Here is a 27,235-nt window from a genome sequence, read left to right as displayed (position 1 = left end):
TCTTAATATGCATACAACATTATAATTTATTTTTTATAATTCGTTTGATAAAAAGTCTCGATTAACCGCGTTTTTCATTTATCCGTGTTATCTTTCTCCACCATTACCCCGAATGATCGAGTTTTTACTGTAATGGATTCGATTTTGTGACGATTATTTTGTACGATTTCGGTTCAACGTGAAACGGCCTTCCAATAAACGTCTTCGAACGACGTCGACCTTCACATAGGGTTCGGTGTCACTGCGACACAGGCGGTAGATAAATGTCCAAATGTCCGGTAAACGGTTCAATAACCTAATGCCAAAAGGAACGCGCGCGTATGCGGTTATTACCAAGGGTTATGGTTTTGTCGGCAAAGTTCAACGCGTTACGCGTATGTTAACCGTGCGCCAGGTGTAGACGCGACGAATAAACGAATCGTCGTCATCCATACCTGTACATGCTGCCGCCGTAAAACACCGCGCGCGTTTACGATGTACATACACACGGAAATTCGCGTGCTGGTTCGGGAAATAAATTATGGGAATTTTTTTTACTTTTATTTCTCATATCCGCTTTTATCGGTATTTATTATATTCGTCCACACCCTCATCCTTAACCTCTCCCCCGCCATCGTCCACCGGTCTTCGAACGTTTACTGTTTGAATAACTGCAAATTTAGTTAACCGCGCTAACGTTTAAATATAGGTATATATACACACATGTACATAGATGTTAGTACATCAATACTTATATGTATCGGTTCGTACGACGTATTAGTATCATTTAAATACCTGGGAACGAAACGAGTGGGGTTCAGTTGTCTGACGGGTATCGATACGACATCACGGCGGTAATCGTTGTTCGTGTTTTGTCCTCATAAGCGACACCATATCGTGCGTTGCAAATAATATTTTTCTTTTTATCATACGTTATTATGGGTGACGTTTGCATTGCATCTTTCCTGAGAAACATGGACATACATTCACTGCACTAATCGCTTTATTATATATAATTATACTTATTAATCGCATACTTACGCGCGTTACCGATTTGGGAGAGTGGAAAAAATATGCATTTATCGAACCCTGCGGACAATCTACAAGAGTCCAATGAACAAGACATTGATTTTACGTCTTTGCCGTTAAACGAAGCCTTGCAAGTGAGTATACTTGCTATCTTCGCGCGTTTCCACAGAGGATGATATATCTATATACTTATTGTCAGTGTTGTACATAGATAACCAAAATATTATCTAGATAAGATAATAGATAACTATTTAAACATTTATCTGAATAGATAAATGATAACTACATTTATCTAGATAAAAAACAGATAAAACTAGATAAAATCATAATTTTAAACAGTTTCATCATTCAAAACTTTGTAAAATGGTTATTTTTCTACGAATAAAAAAATTAATTATTAATTATAATTTAATTGGGATAAAATAATCTTCATTAATTTTGCTAATTTAGACAGAAAACAGTACATAAACCTATTTTTATTTTTCATTACCCAAATTTTTTAAACATAAATATTTTAAGATATTATAAATCAACTATTTTTATTTCTTTTTATTTTATGTTATTAATCAGTTAACATATCAAATTAATTTATTATAATTTAAATAATGTATAATTAAAAATGTACCTAGTCTTATGATTTTTGAGATTTAAACATATACCCATAATGTCAGAATCATTTTCATGAATCCGTTTCCTCTCTCGAGAAATAAATTTATCCATGTTAAATTGATAAATATGGACAACTAGTTACCAACGCCGAACAGCCAAAAATAACTAATAACAATGATGGTCAATGGAACGTTAACGTAACAAAGTATGAATGTAGGATACTAAAAATAGTATTATTAATGTTATTAATACTGGTCTCTGATGGACAATTTATAATTTTTAATGCATATCTGTATGTATGTATATTATATTTATGAAACTCATGCTTAATTATAAATTATATAATTATATATCATCATTTTAAAATATTTCATATAAATAGGTATATTTATTTTATTTAACCGTATGTATTTACCAATAACTAATAAGAGATTACTGTTACCTTGCTGCTATTCTCAGTATTCACTAACTCGATTAAGATCTATATACACTAATACTACGTAGCCGTGGCCATTATTCAGTGGGTACTGGTTGGCTTTATTATTATTTATTGCTTTAATCTAGGTTTATACGTTAATATGTTATTTATGGAACGTTCCAACCAAAGATTGACGTTTTATATCCATGTGTTCACACAATTATTGTCTATATTATTATTATATGAGTATATTAGCTATTAGGTATAGGTATATTAAATTCCGGACGTAAGCATTGGGCAGCGTATCACCTAGTATCGTTGCCAGTGGCGTACATACGGAGGGGGGGGTATCCGGGTTCAAAACCCCTCCCAGGGCCAAAAAAAAAAAAGAAAATTGTTTTATTATTGATGACGTGTAATATATTCGTAATTTCATTATTACGCTTTGAACTTAAAATATACAACTATACAAATATTATGATGATTAAATAATTATATTGATAGGTGTTTGAAAAGTTTTGTTAACTATTGTAGTATACCTATCTTTCGATGGTACATACAACACTATGCTGTTTTTATATTCCAATACCTATTAATTTACTGTAATATAAAAGTAAATTATAGATTGGTAAAAAAGTTGTATAATATAATATCTATTTATAGCAGTTATTTATCTGTGCAACGAAAAAAAAAAGATAACGATTATTTTTGTTAAACCTCCCCCAGAGCAAGATTGAATGTACGTCACTGATCGCTAGTATCGCCCAGTCGTCGATTTTATAAAAAAAAAAAGTTAATCATTATAAAATTGAATGATATTATTTGAAATACGTTCATTTTTATATTTTATGTGTAAATAATTTTACAATACCTTTTCTTCGTTTATAGAATATGTATATTTAATATTTAAAACGTACATACGGTAATACTAAGTGTTTATTATTCCTCGTTTCACTTCCCACATAAAAAAAATTATCTTTTTCAAAATTATCTAGATAATTTATCTGAGATAACCATTTTATTTAAAAAGATGGATAAAAAGATACTTCAAATTATTATTATTCAGATAAGATAAAAATATTAATGTTTTTATCTAGATAAATCATCTAAGTAAAATTATCTAGGTCAGGGGTCGGCAACCCGTAGCCTGCGAAGCAATTTCTTATGGCCCACACAAAGGTGGTTAATTTTTGTGTTATATTTTTGTTTATTTTTCATACAATTTTTAATACTATTGAATTATTTTTCTTTATAAATGAAATTGTTATTATTATCTAATCGGAGTCGAAGATAATGATGGCTACACTACTCAATCATAGGATAAATTAAATATACTTATATATTTAATATATATATATATATTTAAAAGTTAAAATTTTAATAGTCATAGTTACTTTGCGTATGTAATAGTTTAATTTTACAAGTAAATCCAAACATTATGACGACTAAAAAAAGAAAAATTTGTGATGAACATCGTCTTTAATAATTCTTCGGTTGATTTATACTTTTTCGTCAAAAACAAAGGTAAGCCATTACGTTTAATTTGTCAAAAAATTAAATTTTTTCTTTAAAGCAATTTTTTCCAGTAACATTCGTATTTTTTACACTCATATTTCTATGTAAAATAATCAAATATAATAGCATTATAATTATTAGTATATATCATATGTAAACATTTTTTTTTAATGTGACCCTTGATAAACATTTGAAAAAAAATATGGCCTGCGTGGTTCAAAAGGTTGCAGACCCTTGATCTAGATAATGCATAACACTGCTTATTGTTATCACCTTTATAGTAACGGTATTTACATATTTTTTTCGTTAGAACATCGCAGTTTAATCTTAAGATGAAATATTTTATTTCACTTCTATCGAATATTTTAAAAATTTACCTTAAACATTCGCAAAACTGACAAGAATATTGATATATAGTTGAAAAATACTTATAAAAAAAAAAAAAAATAAGCTCGAGGATGAATTTATTTCCCTAATCCTCGTCGTAATTACTACGAAACTGTGTTCTAAAGGGTTTGTCAATATTTATCATCAAATCGTACACATTTACATAATCGTCAATTTTAACAGCAGGAACCGTAATTTATTCATATGGAGCACATAAATCCATGAGCTTTGACCGTTTTTTGATGGTGGCTATTATTCGTTGTGTTTACAAGCAAACCGCAGTTCTGACCAGTGGTGTATTTTAAGGGGGGGCGAAAAGTATCACCTCCCTGAATCCGTATTTAAGAAAAAAATTGATTATATGTGAGATATCTATACATTTCAAATTTTTTTAATGTGGATAATTTTATAACGAAATCAAATTACGCGTGGCTGTGAATACTGAATTGGACTTTTTTTCGGGTCAATACTTAGTGAATAAATCAAATAAAATACAAGCGTAACTTTAAAATACACAAACAGATGTTAAAAAAGAACTACACAAAAGCCGATTTTAAGTGGATCCGGCATTAGGTTAAAAAGAAATCACAAATATTAAAGATTCACCTGATTTAAATATTACCGATAATTTTAAGCCTAAATTAAAGAAAAAATTTGAGTCACTCCCCCCCTCTTTAGAAGCAAGTCTAAATACGCCCCTCGTTCTGACCTATGAATATAATGTCATTATTTACGTTTTTATTGAGTATAATATTTTTTTTTCTAAAATTATTTCAGAGACGCCGGGAAGAATGCGAACGAAAAGCCAGAAGAGGGGAAATGGACTCCAGACTGGAGTTCACTTTCCAATTACTAATCGATCATACGGGTCTTTCAAGGAACTCCGTCATGGACTACGTGTTCGAATCCAACATGGTATTGTTACGAGACATATTTACTAGACAAATCTGACTCAAAGCGTACCGCTGATTTTATGCTTAATTATTATCATGATGATATTATTGTTGGAATTAAAATTTCGTTTTTCATTCGATTGTTTTGTATACCATTATAGTTGGATCAAATCAACGAGCTGTTCTTGCCCCACGGCAGGTCCAAACTCATGTGGTTCTATCAAGACGTAGAAGTCGAGGATTCGGACTCGTTCGAAATGGTATACTACAACAACAGTCGATTATAAATAATCGATTATTAACAATAACGCAGCGCGCCTGTACAGTTAAGTTATGTTAGATTCAGGGCTATGTTTTTAGGGGTGATTCGAGGAAACAATAGCCCATCCTGACCTATTATGTAATTGGGCGAAATTACTCTGCTACCGCATTATACGAATATTTGATTGAAACAGGCACTGTCCTATCGGTTCCGGAACAATAATAATTCTGTATATTTGTGTATAAAATTCAAACTATTATAAAAGTTTTTACTTATAAAAGTTTGAATTATATTACCTGTTTATACATACCCTTGTAAATAAATAAACAGTTCAAATTCATTCACTCATTTACTGATTTGCTACATAAAATTTGACATAGCGGTTCCTTTAATACTCTAGATTTTTTGAAAATCGAATTCTTAAAAGTCGAAACTAATTTCTTACTAGATATACTCGTATATACATATATATATATCCTTTTTTGCTATCGAAGAAAATTGTATTGATCGATTTTAATAACTACCGATCGAGGTATAGGTAAATTAATTCAAATAAATGTTATTAGAACATACGATGATAGTGCAATTTTTTCAAGCAAACATTTTTAAGCTCGAGATTAGTAATTGCTCTAATCTAACTAATCTAAAGTAGTAAAATATCTTCATTGAGGAAGTCCGGTTAATTACGAGTAAAATGGTACGATTATTAAACGCCTTCTTGTTTAAAATATATATATATATGTTTAACCTTGTTAAAATTAATATAATGACGTTATTTGTGAACTTGTACAAATAATAAATATTGTGTTAAATGTGTATTGAAATGGGAAAAGCTAATCATGATCGAACCAAGTGGTTGAGCACTGCTGAGGAGGAGAACAGCAAAATTTTATTGGCCTCGACCGTCAAAATCATAAATCCCAAATCGGTTATAACCTAATCTAATATATAGATTGACTAAAACGCGCGTTTTAGACTAATCGTAACACGAATAAATTCTACGCCGGCGGTCATGGTTTCAGATTCAAGTGAAGCCATCGAATAGCAACAGAAGTATTCAACGGCGGCCCAGCCTGGTGTCGAAGCCGAAGAAAAAGAAATTGTTTCTCACGGACGGATGGGAGGTGGGACTGACCGGCATCTGTATTTACATTATCCGCCTGAGCACCGCCAAGCAGTTACCAGAGGAAGGATTTCACAAAGATCTTATCTGCGGCACTTTAGACGCAGAGAAGAAAGGCTTGGTCAAGAGCATAGCCAGAACGATTGAATACGTGTTCATACCGGCGTTAGCTATTCCGCAGACGGGTGACGAGCCGTCAGAAGATCAACCGGACTGTCCATTGATAAAGAGTCAACTGCTGCCGGAACTGAGATCCTTTTGCAGTTGTTTGAAAGGTAATGTGTACATAATTAACTGTTTTTCCAATACGAGTTTGCAACAATATGTTGAACATATACGATTTAACATTGTTTATACTTTAATGTTATACACAAGCGAACGGGAAAATAAATCCATAAAATCCTCGAATAGTAAAGTAATTTTATAGTATTCTCCCAAAGTCCTATAATAGCTATTCTATAATCTGTTGGAGTTTTTTCAAAACAATATTTTTCTTACAAGGAAAACGAATAGTTTTATCTTTATATTACATAAAGCCCATGTTATCCTAAAGAGTTTTTACATGTATGTAGTATGTGAAGAAGTATGTGACCAACCAAATATTTTTGCTGATGAAATGAGTTTGCTATCAAAAGTACCTTCATATAAGGAAGCCAAACAACTTGCTACAAACAGAGATGAAATATTGATTTTAGAGAAAAGAGTAACAAACTGGATAAGAAAGATACGAGAAGTAAACTTTAAATCAATTAATTAAAAAATGGTTATATTTTCGGTTATTATAGAAATGTGTTCCTAGATTTTACTAGAAGACGAAAAATTGCAGTACGAAAGTGATACTAGTGGACCTCAAGACGAGTTGGAGTATTGGAAAAAACGTGGAGCCCAATTTTCACAAATCGCTGCTAATCTCAGTTGGGACGAAGTACAATATTATAATTAATAATTTTTTTTTATTAAATTTAATATCCATTTGATATTTTAGGGTTTGTGATTTTTTCAGGTAATAATGACTATTTGTTGTTTACAACTCTCCCGTTCTCGAATGGTTGACCGGTGGAGACGAACAGACAACCACCTGACATTATGCTATAATGAAGCAAAAGACAACTCTAAATATATTCAGGCGCTGGAAAAATGTTGTCATTCGCTATACCTTGATAATCCAGTTAAGATGAGAAACTCGTTAGTTCGAATGCTTCAAACTGTTCGTCTTATTCACGACGTGTCGATGTTTTACAACACAACTGAAAAAATATCATCACTTATGGTCAAAGTAAATATTATGACATTGAATGGTATTAAAATTGTAAGTATATATTTGAAATTTAAATTGAAATACATTAAATTTGTGTAGATCACTAATCAAATGATCGAAAGCTGTAAGCTTCACATTACAAATCGAAACAAAGACACAATATGGTCTCAAGATAGATCAGTCCTTACAACAAAACTGAACGAATGTATTACATTAAACAAATTATACCATAATACTTACGAAAGGGTGAAATATCACCATGGTGCTGGCAGGCAGTTCAGTTTTTCTGAAAACTACGTGTTCGGTAAATTTGATGCATTTTGTGATAGACTAATCAAAGTCTTAACAGTTTTTGATACAGTCGATGATTATAACGGATTATTTGAACGGAGAATGGAAGGTTTACTATTTGGAGAAGGTATGGGATCTTTTTTTTAAAAAATAATTTTATCTAAAAATTATATATTTCGAAAATGTCAGCTGGATAACTTTGACAAATTAAATTTATTTTAGCATTAGACAATGCTGTGCGAACATTTGATGAAGCTAAGTTAGTGGTGATGAACAAAGGATATGATTATTTAGACCAGAAAAACAGAGAATTTGATCATGATTATGTAACGTTTTTCGTTATGGTCCAAACGTTAAAAGATGATTTAGCGCATACAATAGAGACCAATTTTAGTTCTGTTTGGGAAACAGGTCAAGGAATAAAATTCTTGGATAAATTTGAAAAAGTATTGTATATTTTCAGCTGTAAATTTATGCATATTAAATTAATTGTTTAAAATAGATTGCTACAAAAATACCAGTTACCCGAATGGATTTAAAATATAGTAGAGTATTGAAATATTGTGAAGGTCAAATAGATAGAACATTAAAATTATTTAAAAAACGAAAGGGAAATCCTCCAGTTCCTAGAAATTTCCCACCACTATCTGGTAGTATTAGATATATTATTTTGGTTATTAAATTAAAAAAACAAGTATAGATAGAAACAATTTTATATTAGGTCGTATTGTCTGGGTGAGATCATTACGACAGCGATTAAGTTATTTAATGGAAGAAGCAACCGATCATCCAGTATTAAAAGTTATGCCGGAAATGACAGATGTACAAAAAAAATTTTCTGCTATGTCTGTAGCTTTGCTTAACTACGAGGAAGAGATTAAAAGTATTTGGATGAATCACAATGTAATTAGTCGTTGAATCAGTCTTTATTATTGATCTTATAACTATTTCAAATGTATTTACAGGTTAAAGTGATAGAATATTGTTTGGTTCAACCGATATTAAAATTTAAAAATACAACTAATATGGTTTATGTGAACTTCGATCCTAGATTGAGCTTACTTATTTTAGAGTCTAGTTGTATGCTAAAAATGGAACTACAAGTACCAATTGTTACAAAAGCATTATTTTTTAAAAAAGATCATTTTACACTTGTGTGTGATACACTGCAAGTAAGTAAAAAATATTATATATGTATTTATAAAGCGACAACAATATTATTTACTTATGTTATTCTTGTACCGATTTATATAATTTTTAATGCGAATGCAGTGTATGCTAAACAAAATGAGAAAAGTGGCAAGCAGCATCAATTTAGATGTCAGACCACTATTCGTCACTCAATTAGTATGGCTCTTGGATCTTTTAACTCCTGGATTACAAAAAATTGATTGGACGGATTCAGAGTGGAAGAGTTTTGTTGAAAAAACAAATTGTGCGATAGACAAATTTCAAGTTTTAGTTGTCAGGTAATAATACTGATTTCGTTTGTACGTATTTTACTACAGTGCAGTATTTGATTTTTTTTTTTTGATTTTAGAATACACGACGTTTATAATAATAGAATACTTCAGGTGCTCTCTTCAATGCAACTAATTACCCTTCATACTTTTCCTGAAGATGGATCGACTTGGACTGCTGAAGAATTTTTGGATAAAATTGACGAAACGTGTCGACAGGCTTCAATGGTTTGTGATTGGTATACGTTAAATAAAAAATACTGTATTTATTATAATAATAATATTATGATCGATTATTTTTTAACCGTATAGGAATTAAATCAAAAGAGCACTTTAGTAGAAGAGGCAGTCGAAGAAGTTTTAACTCTGGTTCAAAAAGCAAATGAAAGTGTTACAATACCAAAACTAGAACACGAAATTAGTGATAAAGGTAAAACTAGTGTACATTGTTGGTATATATGCATAAATATATGTTTAAACGGTTTTATAGATAAAAATGATGGAGATATTACCAAACAAGAAGGAAAACCAAGTGAAGCTCAACCTGACTGGAGTACTGTGTGCGAGTTTTTCGACAACCCGTTTGTTTTAGCAGCATATGAGTTACCACCAACAGTGTATACTCTTGCTAATAGTGCTGTTAAGGAAATGAGGCGTTATTACAGTCGAAAAGTAATCGATGTACTTATTAAAATAACAAGACTGTCGATTGATGCTTTAAGGAAAAAATTCTCTCAAGAACAAGGTAAATTGACAGTGAATAACCATCGTGTTGTTCGTAAATCATTAATACATAAATAAATACATTTTTTTTCTTATTGTTACAATATATTTTTTTTAGGGGAAAATCCAATTTTCGAAGTGCAAGCAATTCTTATGGTCCCGTCAATAGTTATAAGACCGGACATAAATGAATTACAAGATATAATGGTTCAAGCTGGAAAATTGATGGTAGGGGTTTCAAGAGGGGTCGGACAATGGTCTGGTAATAAGAAAACAAAGGTAATATTTTGTAATATCTGTGCAATAAATAGTGAAATACGAAAACTACAACCAAAGACATGAAATTTAATTTGGGTATTACTTATTTGGTTTTGTCTTGTGTTGTCCACGTATTTGTCTTCGTGTGCGCGTCTCGTTTGTTTCTCTGCCGACAGGTGTTAGCAGAAAAACATTGGAAACAGCTAAAGAAAGATTGCAGCGAGCGTAGAGAAAAATTTTTTTCTAAAGTTGTTATTTCTGATATGGAACAGAGCGTACCAGCCACTGTGCCCACCATAGATGATGCAAGAGCGAAGCGTCGCAGGTTATACAAATTGACAAGCGAGAAGAAACCTCCGTTTCCTGTTATGCATAGAAATTTTTATTCTCACGTTACCGAAAATAAAGAAATCATTAAAGCACTTTCGTTACTCTCTACTTGTGTCCAACCATTGAAGCCAGTAAACGCCATTAGTATACGCTTTGAATAAATTGTATTAACCAAATAAACATTTTATAGATGCTGTTTGAGTTTTTAAGTCTTTGGACGCCATACAAAATATTGTGGAACAATGATCTATCAGAAAGACGAGATTTGTCAACAGTTTCACTGTTAGATTCGGAAGCATATCTTCAAAAGCATCATGAACTTTTGGAAAGTTTGAAAATGAAACCGGATATATATGAATTTGGATCTTGTGTTATAGTATCTGTTGGTAAGTTATATTGTAAATTTATCTATTGTAAAAAAATTTATTATTTCATATATATATATATTTATTAGAGAAATTAAAATACGGTCTAACCATTGAGGTGAAGTCATGCAATCGTCGAATTGGTCAATTGTTACGGAAAAAATACCACCGTGAAATGGATTACGTGTACGCTGTAATGAATGAAATGGAAAGAAAATTGGAGCGCTCTATTAGAGATCTAGATGACATTAGAATGGTTATAGAAACATTAAAAAAAATTAGAGAAAACGAAGTTGATATGGAACTTAAAATAGAACCTATTGAGGAAGCCTTTAACGTTCTTACACGTTATGATCTACCTGTAGATAGAGAAGATTTAGAGTTAGTTGATAATGTAAGGTATTGTTGGCAAAGAGTGTTGAGCCGAGCCATGGATATGAATATTTATTTGTTGGAATCCCAACCCCAACTGCAAAAAGAATTAGCTGACAATTTAAAACATTTTAAACTGGACTGTGTACAGTATTGCCACGAGTATAGAACTTTGGGACCAATGATGCCTGGTCTTACACCCAGAGAAGCATCAGATCGGTTAATTATGTTTCAAGTAAACTATAAAGATATTAGCTTAATAATGTGTATATATTTAAATAATTTTCCAAAAAAATTGTTAATTATTTTTACAGAATCGATTCGATGGCATGTGGCGTCGTCTACAATCATATCAAAGCGGAGAAGAATTGTTTGGTTTAGAAACTACCGAATACCCAGAGCTCGTTCAAATACGTAAAGAATTGAACCTTCTTCAAAAGTTATATAAACTTTATAACGATGTGATCGACCGAGTTAGCAGTTATTACGATATTCCATGGGGAGACGTCAACATAGAGCAGATAAACAATGAATTGATGGAGTTCCAAAACAGATGTCGGAAACTACCTAAAGGATTGAAAGAATGGCCAGCTTTCCATGCATTAAAGCGAACTATTGATGATTTTAACGATATGTGTCCATTGTTAGAACTTATGGCAAATAAAGCAATGAAACAAAGACATTGGCAAAGAATTATGCAGATCACTAGTTACAACTTTGAATTAGAAAGCGAAGGATTTTGCTTGAAAAATATTTTAGAAGCACCTCTACTGAAACACAAAGAAGACATTGAAGATATTTGCATATCTGCTATGAAAGAAAAAGATATTGAAGCTAAACTAAGGCAAGTCACCAATGAATGGTCTGTACAGGAATTAACATTTTTAACGTTCAATAACCGGGGAGAGTTATTACTTCGAGGTGATACAACAGCAGAGACTATCGGTCAATTGGAAGACAGTTTAATGATTTTGGGATCATTGATGTCTAATAGGTAGAATTATATTTATGAAATTTATAAAAATGATTCTTATAAAACTTATGAAAATATAGGTATAATGCACCTTTTCGAAAACAAATACAACAATGGGTTTACGATTTATCTAATACCAATGAAATTTTGGAGCGTTGGTTATTAGTTCAAAATATGTGGGTGTATTTAGAAGCGGTATTTGTTGGAGGTGATATAGCAAAACAATTACCCAAAGAAGCAAAAAGGTTAAGGATTTACATTGTTTCGATGGATTTAAGTTGCATTTAATGTAACTATTGATTGAATAAATTGTATTGTTAAAGGTTTAGTAAAATTGACAAATCGTGGCAAAAAATAATGCAACGAGCACATGAAACTCCAAGTGTGGTAATTTGTTGTGTTGGAGATGATATGCTCAAACAGCTTTTACCACATCTACAAGAACAATTGGAGTTGTGTCAAAAATCATTAAGCGGGTAAATGATTACTAATTCCAATTTTATATTGTTCTATTATAATAATACCGTATAATATTTTAGTTACTTGGAAAGAAAAAGAACTATGTTTCCTAGATTTTTTTTTGTTTCGGATCCTGCTCTATTGGAGATTTTAGGGCAAGCTTCAGATTCACACACGATTCAAAATCATTTACTTTCAATATTTGATAATACAAAGGCAGTGAAATTCCATGAAATTGAGTATAATAAAATGACTGCCATTATTTCTACGGAAGGTGAATTCATACCACTCGAGAGAGCCGTAAGAGCTGAAGGCAGCGTGGAAACTTGGTTAACTAGTTTATTGCAGACATCTCAGCAAACTATTCATTCAATTATTCGATCAGCGAATCACCAAATAAACGATAATAATTTTACTCTATTGCCGTTTTTGGAAAAGATGGCCGCTCAGGTATATTTTTGACTAACCACAGACGATATTAATATTACGATAAAAATTATTGATGTCAATAGATTGGAATACTAGGAATTCAAATGATTTGGACCAGAGATTCCGAAGTAGCATTAATTCATGCTAGAACGGACAGAAAACAGATGCATGATACCAACAATCGATTTTTAGAACTTTTAAACACATTGATCGACCAAACAACTAGAGATTTGACGCGCATCGAAAGAATAAAGTTTGAAACGTTGATTACAATACATGTTCATCAAAGAGATATTTTTGATATTTTGGTAATTTTTGAAATATCTTATACTTAAAATTAGCTATAATTTGTCTGACAATTATGTTTAACATTATTATTAATATTAGAACGAAAAAAATTGTTTAAAAATTAAATTTTGTTACATATTATCTAGTGTCGACTCAATGTGCGTTCTGTCAATGATTTTGAATGGCTAAAACAATGTAGATTTTATTTTAAAGAGGATTTGGATAAAACTTGGATTTCTATTACAGACGTTAATTTTAATTATCAAAATGAGTATCTAGGGTGTACAGAACGTCTAGTTATTACACCACTTACAGACAGGTTAAACGGATTTCTGTCATTTTGGATGCGTTTATTTATTTAGAGTTTATTTAATTATTTCTTTCTAGGTGTTATATAACACTCGCTCAAGCATTGGCAATGAGTATGGGTAGCTCACCATGTGGACCCGCTGGCACGGGAAAAACTGAAACGGTAAAAGATATGGCGAAAACCTTGGCCAAGTATGTGGTCGTTTTCAATTGTTCCGATCAAATGGATTATAGAGGATTGGGAAGAATTTACAAAGGCCTAGCTCAATCAGGAACATGGGGCTGTTTTGACGAGTTCAATCGTATTGAACTTCCTGTATTATCAGTAGCAGCACAACAAATAGCGGTTGTATTGTCAGCAAAAAAAGAGAAGAAAAAACAGTTTACGTTTACGGATGGTGATATAATAGATCTCTGTCCTGAATTTGGCATTTTTATTACAATGGTACATATGATAAGTGATGGGAACCGAACTTCAACTTAAATTTGTTTGATTTTGTAGAACCCAGGTTACGCTGGCCGTAAAGAATTACCAGAAAATTTAAAAATTCAATTCCGCACAGTAGCAATGATGGTTCCAGATAGACAAATTATTATTAGGGTCAAATTAGCTAGTTGTGGATTTTTAGAAAACATAACACTAGCTCGAAAGTTCTATACTTTATACAAACTATGCGAAGAACAATTGACAAAACAAGTCCATTACGACTTTGGTCTGCGAAACATTTTGTCAGTATTAAGAACTTTAGGTGCCGCTAAACGTGTTAATAGTAAAGATTCGGAAAGCACAATCGTTATGAGAGTATTGCGAGATATGAATTTATCAAAATTAATTGGTAAGTCATGACTAAATATGTTTTTATAATATTTCTATTTAAGCTTTAAATATTATTTGTTTAACATCATAATATTTTTTCGTTAAATAAACAGATGAGGATGAACCACTATTTCTTTCGCTAGTCACTGATTTATTTCCTAATCAAGTATTAGAGAAAACAGCATACCCTGAGTTGGAAGAGGCAATCGCAAGTCAAGTGGAGGAAGAAGGTTTAATATATCACTCACCATGGGTTCTGAAATTAATACAAGTAAATTATTAAAATAATGTTAAATTACGAAAAATAAATTATTTCATTTGCATGTAAACGATAACAATTAATGATCTTATAAGTGACCAATGATATAAACTGTTTATAGTTGTATGAAACACAACGCGTTAGACATGGTATAATGACGCTTGGACCAACTGGATCTGGAAAAACCTGTTGCATCCAAATTCTAATGAAAGCTTTAACTATTTGTGGTGAAAGCCATAGGTGAAAATGTAAATTTAATTTATCTGATTAGTGTATTTTTATTGGCTAAATGTTATAGGGAAATGAGAATGAATCCTAAAGCGATTACTGCAGCACAGATGTTCGGTCGTCTTGATGTGGCTACTAATGACTGGACAGATGGAATATTTTCAGCCTTGTGGAGAAAAACACTCAAATTAAAAAAAGGAGAAAATGTGTGGCTGGTTCTCGACGGACCGGTGGACAGCATTTGGATAGAAAATTTAAACTCCGTGCTGGACGATAACAAAACATTAACATTAGCTAATGGTGACCGTCTTCCAATGGCGCCGTGTTGTAAAATCATATTTGAACCGCATAACATCGATAACGCTTCTCCGGCTACTGTATCGCGTAACGGAATGGTGTATATGAGTTCGTCTGGGTTGGATTGGTGTCCTGTCTTGGCAGCTTGGTTGAAAAAAAGAAATAAGCGAGAATCGAAATTATTTAAACGGTTATTTGAGATGACGTTTTCAACAATTTATACTTGGGCATCACAAAATTTAAATATGACAATGAAAGTCTTACAATGCAATACTATTCAACAGGTAAGTACTTAAAAATCTATTTGATCAATGTTTATGGAGCACGTGATGGTTTTTATCTCATATGAGAACTCAATATGAATTTAGATGTTAGTCTTGTTACAAGGATTGATTCCAAAGAAACCAGACGAAGAAGACGGCAGAGAAGAAGAAGAAATTGAAGACGATGATACACATTCCTCCGAAGAAGGGGATGGAACAGAAAACTACTATCTCCAACCAGACAATTTGCTGTAAGTAAAAAAAAACAATTCATTTAACATTTGAATATTATACAAACAATATATTTTCAGACCAAGTAAAATACATTTACAACGCTTGTATATGTTTTCATTGGTGTGGGGATTAGGAGCTTTATTGGAAACAATGGATAGACATAAATTTCACAGCTATATAAACGATAATTTTGCTTCAATTATTGATTTACCCAAATTAAATGACCAACCCGATGCCACAGTATTTGATTTCTTCGTTACTGATGAAGGTGTGTGCTGCATTGAGTTTTAGATAAAATTTAAATCCAATTTAATCGTGATTACATAGGAAAATGGGAACATTGGAACGTTGCGATGGCATCTGCCACTCAAACAGAATCGTCTAGCTCTGATTACAGTCAAGTTCTGGTGCCTATTTTAGAAAGCGTTCGTATCACGTATTTAATAAACATCATAGCTACACAAGAACATCCGGTTTTGTTGATTGGAGAACAGGGATCGGGCAAAACCGTTATGATGAAATCTTATATGCGATCCGCTAAACCAGAACTTTATTTAAGCAGATCATTCAATTTTTCTTCTGCAACGAGCCCGTTTCAATTTCAAGTAAATCGCTTAAAATTTCATAACATTCAAATTGAAAATTTTATAATATTTATTTTAGAAAACTATTGAAAGTTACGTAGAAAAAAGATTAGGAAACACATTTGGACCACCGGGAGGTCTTAAGATGACCGTTTTTATTGATGACATTAATTTACCAGAAGTTAATGAATGGGGTGATCAAATTACAAATGAAATCGTTCGCCAAACAATGGATATGAAAGGATTTTATAGTTTAGAAAAACCTGGTGAATTTTCTACTTTGAGTGATATACTTTTTGTTGGCGCTATGGTACATCCAGGTATTTTATTAAATTTGCAATTTTTTTTAGAATGATTTTAATTTAAATAAAAAAATATAAACACCAACATCGGAAAAATATTTTAGGCGGCGGACGAAATGATATACCATCAAGGTTAAAACGACAGTTCTGTATATTCAACTGTACAATGCCATCAGATGCCTCTATTGATAAAATCTTTCGAGTAGTTGGTGAAACGCACTATAATGCTAAACGAGGGTTTTCAGTGGAAATACGAAATTTGGTGAAGAAATTAACACCAATAACCAGAGAACTTTGGCATCTGACAAGGGTAATCGTTTAGTTCATAACAATATGCCTCTAAAGTCATCACAATAATTGTATACGGATCACTTAGAAAACTCTGGTGTTATATTTAGATATACTATTATTTATTCATGTATATAAATGTTTTGTTCAGAACATGACAATGTATACATCGAAATCATCATCAACATTATTACTAAATATCTGTCTATTGCTGAGAATATTTACAATACGTTATATTGAGAAAAAAATAATTATGATCTTGTTTATATAGATGAATTTATTACCCACTCCAGCCAAATTCCACTATGTATTCAGCTTAAGAGATTTATCTCGTATTTGGCAAGGCATGGTTGGAACGTTGAGTACTGTTATTGATTCTTCAAAAACATTAGTGATGCTATGGAGACATGAGACTACCAGGGTATTTTCGGATAGGTAATTTTTATTGCAGATCAACAATGTAAAATGGAAATGAAATTAAAATTTGAACAATTCTTTTAAGTTTATTTATTTATTTGAACTGTGTAATAATAAAATGTTTCGTTTAAAGATTTACATCATTAAATGATAAGAGTTGGTTTGATAAAGAACTTAGAAACGTTGTGGAGACAAGATTGGGCACTCAGTATATAAGCATGTTGGATGTAGATCCTCCGTTTGTCGATTTCATGAGGTGAATAGTCTCGTTATTTTTGTTATATTCGATAATAGTTCGTGTACAATGTACACTGTACATATTGTGAAAAATACATTTAAGAGATGCACCAGAGCCAACCGGAGAAGAAGGTGAAGAAGCTGACATGGAACTTCCCAAAGTTTATGAACCTGTCTTGGAAGAATCTCAACTCAGGGAAAGATTGGAAATGTTTTTGTCTCAATTTAATGAAATGGTTCGAGGTGTTGGAATGGACCTCGTATTTTTTCCAGATGCTATTCTGCATCTGGTTAAAGTAAGTAATAATTAATAAGTTTCAAATGATATGAAAAAAAAAAAAATTCCCTAGATATCAAGAGTTATACGACATCCTCGTGGAAACGTGATGCTAGTAGGCGTCGGAGGTTCTGGAAAACAGTCATTGACTAGACTGGCTTCTTTTATAGCTGGCTATAAGACGTTTCAAATAGCATTAACTAGGTTTGTAACAATTAAAATTAAATCAAATTGTAATCTAATATGTACTTTTAATTTCTTATAGGTCCTATAATATAACAAACTTCTTGGAAGATCTTAAACTATTATATAGAACATGTGGTGTTCAAGCAAAAGGCACCACATTCATTTTTACTGATTTAGATATTAAAGAAGAAGGTTTTCTGGAGTATTTGAATAATATTCTATCGTCTGGTAAAATATGTGAATTATCATTTCAGTCCACATTTGTTAACAACGTATTGTATATATTTCAAGGTGGGATAACCAATCTGTTTACAAAAGATGAACAATCTGAAATAATATCGGAATTAACACCTATAATGAAACGGGAAAATTCAAAGAGAACATTAAACCATGAAATTATAATGGATTACTTTTTAACGAGAACATGTCAAAATCTTCACGTTGTGTTTTGTTTTTCACCAGTAATTATTTTTTTTTTTTATTATTTATCCCTATAAAATATGTATCAATTATAACAAATAATGAATTCTAGGTTGGAGAAAAGTTCCGAAATCGTGCACTTAGGTTCCCAGCATTAGTATCTGGGTGTACTATAGACTGGTTCCAACCATGGCCCAAAGATGCTCTTATTCAAGTAGCTGAACATTTTCTGGTTGATTTCGATATTGAGTGCACGGTTGAAGTGAAACAAGAACTAGTTGGTGCGATGGGTACGATTCAAGATATCGTAGATCATACGTCCAGTGATTATTATCAAAGGTTCCGTCGGGCTACACATGTCACACCAAAATCGTATTTGAATTTTATCGGTGGATACAAAAGTATATATCATCAAAAACAAAAAGAATTGGGCGAAGGAGCTCACCGAATGGACACTGGTCTGGCAAAACTGGAAGAAGCTTCTATTTCCGTAGAGCTACTTAAGAAAGACTTGGATGTCATGGAACAAGATTTAGCATATGCTTCACAAAAAGCAGAAACCGTAAGTACAAAAAAATGTATTTCCAAAAATTTAAAAAATGTTAAAATAATCATATATAAAAACAAACTTATAGGTGTTGGTCGAAGTAACTGACCGTGCAAGGCAAGCAGAAATTGTGAAAAATCAAGTGATGAAAGTAAAAGTAAAAGCAGAAGCTTTAGTTGAGTCAATAGCAAAAGAAAAAGCAATCGCTGAAGAAAAACTGGAAGCAGCTCGGCCAGCACTAGAAGAAGCTGAATCAGCATTGAACACCATAAAACCTGCACACATAGCGACTGTTCGTAAACTTGGAAGACCTCCGCATCTTATTATGCGTATTATGGATTGTGTGTTGATATTATTTAAACGAAAGTTGCATCCGGTCATAAGTGATACAACCGTGAGATGTCCTAAGCCATCTTGGCCAGAATCCTTAAAGGTGATTCTGAAATGTATTTAAATAGTAAGATAAAATACAGTTACTTTCGTCACAATAAACAATGAATAATTATAATGTACTAATTACATGTCAATAATTGTGATGAAATGTTGCAAAGTATTTGGTTTATTGTTATATTAGTTTTGTTGATTTGGATAAAGTAGAAAGATATGATTGATGATTTAAAATGAAAAGTATTTTTTTTTTTTTTTTTAAATATTAACTGGTTTAAAATGTTCCTAAAAATCGCAAGATATAACTACTAGTATTTTAATAAAATTAAAATCTTGACTTATTAATTGCTTTTACATATTACAATTAAAATTATAATTGTCCTTTTTAGATGATGGCAAGTACAACGTTTTTACTTCAGCTACAAAACTATCCAAAAGATACAATCACTAGTGAGATGGTAGAACTATTGCAACTTTACTTCAACATGGAGGATTATAATATGGACACAGCAAAAAGAGTTTGTGGTGATGTCGCTGGTTTATTGTCATGGACAAAAGCTATGGCATTCTTTCATAGTATAAATAAAGAAGTGTTGCCACTCAAAGTATGTATTAATTATTTGTGTTAGACAGGAACATTAAGCACAAGGTAAACCGTGTGTCTAGGCCAATTTAACCTTACAAGAAGCCAGACTTAGTATTGCAATGGACGATTTGTCAAAAGCTGAACTTCAACTTCACGAAAGAGAAGTAGCATTAAATGAAGTTAAAAGCCAATATGATGCTGCTGTCCAAGAAAAACAGAGGTTGACCGATGCAGCAAATGTATGTCTAAGGAAAATGACTTCGGCAACCGCATTAATTAATGGTCTTGGTGGTGAAAAAATAAGATGGACTCAACAAAGTAAAGAATTCAAAAAACAACTTGGACGGTACTGTTTATAATTTATAAGTAATATTAATTATTTATAAAAAAAGTGCGAGACATCAAGGTCGGGTGATACTTCACAGTTGGACGTGATAAAGAGATGTATGGATGTTCAGAATATGAAACTATAATATTTATATCTTTTTAATGAAATAATGTTAAAAACAAAATAACATAATTATTATAATTCTATTTTATTATAGACTTGTTGGTGACGTTTTGTTGGCCACAGGATTTTTGTCTTATTGTGGACCTTATAATCAAGAATTTCGTTCAAATTTAGTTCAGAGTTGGATGAATATTTTAACAACTCAAAAAGTACCATTTACAGCAAAGTTGAACATAATAAACATGTTGGTTGAAAATTCCATGGTACAAACCTTTGAAAATATCTAACTGTTATTATAATTATCCATATAAAAATATGCTTTTAAATGGTTAAGGTTTCCGAGTGGACATTGCAAGGTCTTCCTAATGACGAACTTTCAGTGCAAAATGCATTAATAGTGACGAAATCTAGTTCATATCCATTGTTAATCGATCCTCAAAACCAAGGAAAGATGTGGATTAAAAACAAGGAATCTTCTAATGAACTACAGATAACTTCTCTAAACCATAAATATTTCAGAACTCATTTAGAAGATTGCTTATCTTTGGGAAGACCATTATTAATTGAAGATGTTTGTGAAGAACTTGACCCAGTAATTGATAACGTGTTGGAAAAGAATTTCATTAAATCTGGTTCAATTGAAAAGGTATAAGAAATTAAAACACACGTACTATACGTTAGGTCCTATATATGCACAGAACATTTTCGAAAAATACGAATCTATTATATTATAATGGCAATTTAGAATTTCAATTCTTATAAACTTACAAATATTCTAGCATGTGTTCAAAAATGTTTTTTTATAAAAATGTTTCATAAGTATAATAAATATCACAGGTAGTTGTTGGTGATAAAGAAACGGACGTAATGCCAGGTTTTGTCTTATATATAACAACCAAACTGCCCAACCCCGCCTATTCACCGGAGATTAGTGCTAAAACGTCCATTATAGATTTTACAGTCACAATGCAAGGTCTTGAAGACCAACTTTTAGGTAAATAAAAATTTAAAAAAAAAATTTAAAATTACAAATTTAGTAAACATTTTATACTATTTCAAGGTCGAGTTATACTGATGGAAAAATCCGATTTAGAAGCTGAACGTGTAGCCTTATTCGAATCTGTTATACAAAACCAACGTTCAATGAAAGAATTTGAAAGCAATCTGTTGCACAAGTTATCGTCTATTCAAGTAACACATATCTAAACGCATTTAGTACATGATATGTTATTATATTTATGCTTTTATTTATTTTTTTGTTATTCAGGGTTCATTGGTAGACGATGAGGATTTAATTAGTGTGCTCCAAGAGACTAAGGCTACTGCAGAGGCTGTGAATGCCAAACTTCAAGTTTCTGAACAGACCGAAATAAAAATTATGAAGGCTAGAGAAGAGTTCCGTGCTGTTGCAGCTCGTGGATCCATACTCTATTTTTTAATCGTTGAAATGAGTAATGTTAATGTTATGTACCAAAACTCACTGAAACAATTTTTAATGATATTCGACAACTCGATTAACAAATCAATAAAAAGTGCGATAACCGAAGAACGTATTATAAATATATTACAATATCTGACTTATGAGGTGTGGATGTTTACAATGAGAAGTTTATACGAACGCCACAAGCCATTGTTTACGTTGATGTTGGCTATGAAAATTGATTGCCATAAAAAACGTATTACCCACGAGGAGTTTATGACATTTATCAAAGGTATTTCTGTATTGAACTTTATAATCAGTCATAATGTCTGCATAAACACATTTAGTTACATACGTTTTGTATGATTTATAATTCATAATATAAAGTTAAAAATAATATTTGTAGGTGGAGCATCATTAGATTTGAATGCAGTGGCTCCAAAACCATTCCGATGGGTATTAGATATAACTTGGTTGAATTTGGTTGAACTTAACAAGTTATCAGTCTTTTCAAATCTTTTAAACAAGGTAAATCTGTTTTTTTTTTACTGCCTACTAATAAATATTATTTTAATTTTATTACAGTAAAGTTAATAATGAGATAATTATAATTTAATTTGTATTTGATTTTAATTTTCTAAATTTAAATTAAACATTCATAATTCTATTTAATTTTTCTTATACATATTTACTCATAGTAAAAATTAAAAAAACTAATTTTAGTAAAAGATTAATTTTGTATGTAAACTTCAATTTATATTTTTTTTATTTTATTTTTTTGATACATTCTAAATTAATTTTCAGATTAAACAAAATGAGAAAGATTGGCGTAATTGGTATGAAAAAGAAAAGCCAGAGGAAGAAGATATACCTTGTGGATATAATAAATCTCTTGACGTTTTTCGTAAACTTTTACTTGTTAGGTCTTGGAGTCCTGATCGCACGTTATCACAGTCACGAAAATACATAATGGGTAATAGAAAGAGAATAAGAAAGAATTAGTAAAATAAATAAAATATATATTTATATATACCTTCGCATTTTACAGATTCATTAGGGCCAGAGTATGGAGAAGCGTGTATTTTAGATTTGGAAAAAACCTGGGAAGAATCAGAACCTCAAACTCCACTTGTGTGTATTCTATCCATAGGCTCTGATCCATCTCCACAGATTACAGCTCTAGCTAAATCTAAAGACATCCGTAATGCATAATATCATATCATATTGTATTATATTACAAATTCTTAATTGAGTGTGTGTGTGTTTTCGTTTTAGAAATACGCTCCGTATCCATGGGCCAAGGTCAAGAAATACATGCAAGAAACATGATATCCGATTGCATAGCCAATGGCGGTTGGGTACTTTTACAAAACATGCATTTATCTTTACCGTTTTGTACAGAAGCCATGGATGCCCTGTCAGATTCAGAAGAAATACACAACACTTTTAGAATGTGGATAACCACTGAAGTGCATCCTCAATTTCCAATAGCTTTACTTCAGGTGCATACAATCATTTTCCTTCGACAAACCTCCATATTACTTACGATACAAATTACTATACAATTTAACAATGTTTCATTAGATGGCGATTAAATTTACAAATGAACCTCCCCAAGGGATTAGGGCCAGCATGAAGAGGACGTATCAAAACATTAGTCAGGTAATACAATACTTCCAATATACCTTACTTTTACTTTTCTTCTTTTTTTTTTTTTTACTAAACACAATGCGCGATTATTGAAAATAATATTATAATGTCCTAGGATATGCTCGATTATTCAGCTCAACCACAATGGCCCATTTTACTATATGCCGTAGGATTTCTTCACACAATCGTACAGGAAAGACGGAAATTCGGACCGTTGGGATGGAACATACCGTACGAGTTCAATCAAGCCGATTTTGCTGCTAGCGTGCAGTTCATACAAAATCACTTGGACGATATGGACCCCAAAAAAGTGGAATTATTAAAACATGAATATGATAGTCGAAAACTTATGGTTTTTTTTAACATATACAGGGTGTTTCTTGGCCGACTATATGTTACATGTTGGGCGAAGTGCAGTACGGCGGAAGGGTGACTGATGATTTCGACAAAAGACTTTTGATCACATTTACTCAAGTAAACACATTTAAACAAATTTACTTAATATAGAAATATCATGAATAATTTATAATGTACATAATGAAAAAATTTTGTCTTCAATTCAAATGTACACTTTTATAAAATAAATAAATTATTGAGTGTTTAACAAATCGTGTGGCGTACTGTAATTATAACTAGCTGAAGAGCAATGATATTACGAATGTGTATATTCAAAAATAATATAATATTAAATTTTTATTACAGGTTTGGTTTTGTGATGTATTACTGAGGCCAGGGTTTGAGTTTTACAGAAATTATAAGGTACCTGTACATCGAAATATACAAGTACGTCCATCATCGATTTTTCGTGTTTTTTTAAGTTATTGCAACCATTATTTAATTAATTAAATTGTTTTTCTATACTTATTTATATATAAATATAAAAGGGGTGTATCGATTATATAAACAGTTTGCCAGTAACTGACTCACCAGAAGTGTTTGGGCTTCATTCGAATGCAGATATCACGTAAAATATTATTAATTATTTATATTTTTGGCCTTATAACTAAGGGAAATCATCGATTTAACAATAAAACTATTATCGTTGAACAGACATCAAATAAACACCGCAAAGGGAATACTGGACACTATTTTGAGCGTTCAACCCAAACAGGGTGGAAGTCAAGGAGGCGAGACTAGAGAAAGTGTCGTTTATCATTTAGCCGATGACATGTTAAAAAAGTTACCAAAGCAGTACAAAGACTTCGAGGTGAGTGACCTTCGCGGTTTACCGGTGCACCACGTCCGAAAAATCTTTACCATCGGTATGGTTTTGTGTACGTAGGTGAAAGAATCACTGCAAAGAATGGGCGCCCTGTTGCCCATGAACATATTCTTACGGCAAGAAATCGACCGGATAAAAAAAGTGATCGGAATTGTCCAGAAGACGCTGTGTGATCTGAAGTTGGCCATCGACGGTACGATCGTGATGAGCCAAGGTTTAAGGGAGAGTCTGGACGCAATGTACGATGCGAGGATACCGCAGAAATGGCAGAAAGTAAATATACAATGAGACGCGTTCGATTATAATTATTTTATATTCTTATTGGTCTAACTGTACTGTATAGTCTATAGAGAACAAGTTTTAAAATACTAATAATCACTTGTATGTGTGTGTCATAGGTGTCTTGGGAGTCAGCCACACTTGGGTTTTGGTTCACCGAGTTGTTGGAACGAGACAATCAATTTAGAAAATGGATAAACAACGGTCGGCCGAACGTGTTTTGGATGACAGGTTTCTTCAATCCCCAAGGATTTCTGACCGCCATGAGACAGGTAAACATATTTTCTAAACGTGTGTACTGTACACGATAGTAATAATAATAATAATAATAATAATATGACTGCGGATGATTTTCCAGGAGGTAACTCGAGCACATCGAGGCTGGGCTTTGGACTCAGTGGTGCTTCAGAACTTGATCACGCGCCATAACAAAGAAGAGTTGAGTGACTCACCGCCGGAGGGTGTGTACGTGTGTGGCATGTTCCTGGAGGGCGCAAGCTTGGACCGGAAAACAGGCAAGCTCGTGGAGAGCAAGCCAAAGGTACTATACGAGCAGATGCCGGTCATCTACGTGTTCGCCATCAACACTACCGCAGGCAAGGATCCGAAACTCTACGAATGTCCCATATACAGGAAACCGCAGAGGACGGATCTGAAGTACGTGGGCTCGATCGATTTCGAGACGGACAACAATCCGAGACATTGGACGCTTAGAGGTGTCGCCCTGTTGTGCGATATAAAATAATGTCGTGGGTCACGCGCGTGAAACTGTGTTTTTTTCGATCGATCCAGTGAAGAGAGACGTTATTGCATGTCGATAATGTGCAGGTTTAATAATAATAATGATTATAGCAGCACATCCCGCATACGCACACGATCTACGTCATACCAATAGCTACTATCACATTCAATGGAGTCTCACTGTTCTGCATCCGTATAGTCCGTATAGCATCGTCGAGCTTGGTTTTATACCGACAGTACAATGTGACATATATATCTAGATAATAACAAATACTATAATAATACACAAATACGTTCGATGTTGGTAAATTCCGTCCGTGGCTGATAAAGACATGCAGTAATGACTAATAACAGTTAAAAAATTAAAACACTGGTATATTATGAATGTTTTTGATACTGAAAGTCGTTAATCTATTAATCTTTTTACGTACATTTTCGCAATATTCGTTTCGAAAAATGCTCTCCGAAGGTTCAATGAATGTTTAATAAATCCAGATGTGTATATTTTTCTTATATTCTTACACTCGTGAAAATCTTGAATTTTTGATTTTTTGAATAGTATTATTTTGATATCGATACATTAATACACTACAATACTTATTTCTAGATACTTCATTTACCATTTTATCAAGTTCCATTTCCATGTTAAATGTTGAGAGGTATAGTTCCAAATCCAAAAATTAAACAAATTCAATAGAAACTTTAATATAAATCTGAAATCCGAAAGTTGTTACGAAAATTATACTATCCATAATATAAACATTATAATAACATACTAACATACTAAAATAACATACTAACAAACTTAACATACTAAGAGTGTATAATATGTGAATCAGTAAATCTTGTAACGTTCCTTAAAATAGCATTATATAATATAATAAAAATTTGTCCAACGTATTGATCGCGTTTAGTATTTTTCCCTCTTTCGAATTTTCCAATCGACAATAAAACTCAAGCTAACGACTTTGGCCAAGTTCGAAAAGCCCATCTAACCGACCCCACCAGTATACATAATTACCTCGATATGCCATTATCGTTAATGAAGTTTTTGGTTTGAATATTAAAAGTCCACGGACGGCTTGAAAAGTATAAATTGGAATGTTATATACGTTTTTAACGGCATCTAAAAACTTTTTTTTGTCTTATGGAGTTTACGACGTCGATGAGACTTTATCACATTAATATTAGTTCGCTTAATTACGTAGCATAAGATTAAAGGATTGAAAGTTTATGGATTGGCGGGTTTTGTAAATGTATTAAAATAAATGCAAATTGCCCCGTAAGAACATTGGAAGTGTAGAAACATTATTAATATTCCGAAATCTTAAATGACAACTTTTATATTATCTTTATTTTTCAACACGATCTCACCAAATTTTTGAAGTCGTAGCTAAAACATGTATAAATGAA

General features: G+C 32.1%; 1 protein-coding gene across 1 annotated transcript; it reads left to right on the top strand.

Moving 5' to 3' along the window:
• Window positions 1-935: 935 nt before the first annotated feature.
• LOC112684315 (dynein heavy chain 5, axonemal) lies at window positions 936-27,235 on the top strand. The gene is made up of 64 exons (XM_025555765.1): window positions 936-1,142; window positions 4,715-4,852; window positions 4,992-5,090; window positions 6,115-6,490; window positions 6,788-6,948; window positions 7,015-7,140; window positions 7,219-7,491; window positions 7,573-7,891; window positions 7,987-8,210; window positions 8,267-8,414; window positions 8,486-8,667; window positions 8,730-8,936; window positions 9,037-9,233; window positions 9,305-9,452; window positions 9,537-9,654; window positions 9,715-9,969; window positions 10,066-10,226; window positions 10,382-10,666; window positions 10,726-10,921; window positions 10,990-11,507; window positions 11,587-12,266; window positions 12,326-12,490; window positions 12,569-12,721; window positions 12,785-13,154; window positions 13,217-13,441; window positions 13,568-13,740; window positions 13,809-14,175; window positions 14,233-14,566; window positions 14,661-14,818; window positions 14,928-15,046; window positions 15,105-15,615; window positions 15,700-15,845; window positions 15,906-16,096; window positions 16,156-16,433; window positions 16,492-16,732; window positions 16,819-17,024; window positions 17,274-17,437; window positions 17,553-17,675; window positions 17,760-17,952; window positions 18,007-18,137; window positions 18,199-18,347; window positions 18,411-18,580; window positions 18,652-19,101; window positions 19,175-19,519; window positions 19,863-20,078; window positions 20,140-20,405; window positions 20,605-20,773; window positions 20,845-21,156; window positions 21,348-21,504; window positions 21,571-21,701; window positions 21,778-22,222; window positions 22,337-22,458; window positions 22,735-22,903; window positions 22,979-23,131; window positions 23,206-23,432; window positions 23,515-23,592; window positions 23,696-23,890; window positions 23,953-24,054; window positions 24,283-24,363; window positions 24,465-24,544; window positions 24,631-24,787; window positions 24,863-25,075; window positions 25,201-25,353; window positions 25,440-27,235. The coding sequence occupies exons 1-64, from the start codon at window positions 1,053-1,055 to the stop codon at window positions 25,824-25,826; spliced, it is 14,076 nt and encodes a 4,691-aa protein (XP_025411550.1). The 5' UTR covers window positions 936-1,052; the 3' UTR covers window positions 25,827-27,235.

Source organism: Sipha flava, unplaced genomic scaffold, assembly GCF_003268045.1.
Source record: "Sipha flava isolate LNK unplaced genomic scaffold, YSA_version1 248_pilon_pilon, whole genome shotgun sequence".
Lineage (NCBI taxonomy): Eukaryota > Metazoa > Arthropoda > Insecta > Hemiptera > Aphididae > Sipha > Sipha flava.
Note: the sequence above shows the minus strand (reverse complement) of the source record. Positions and strands in the feature narration are given on the sequence as shown.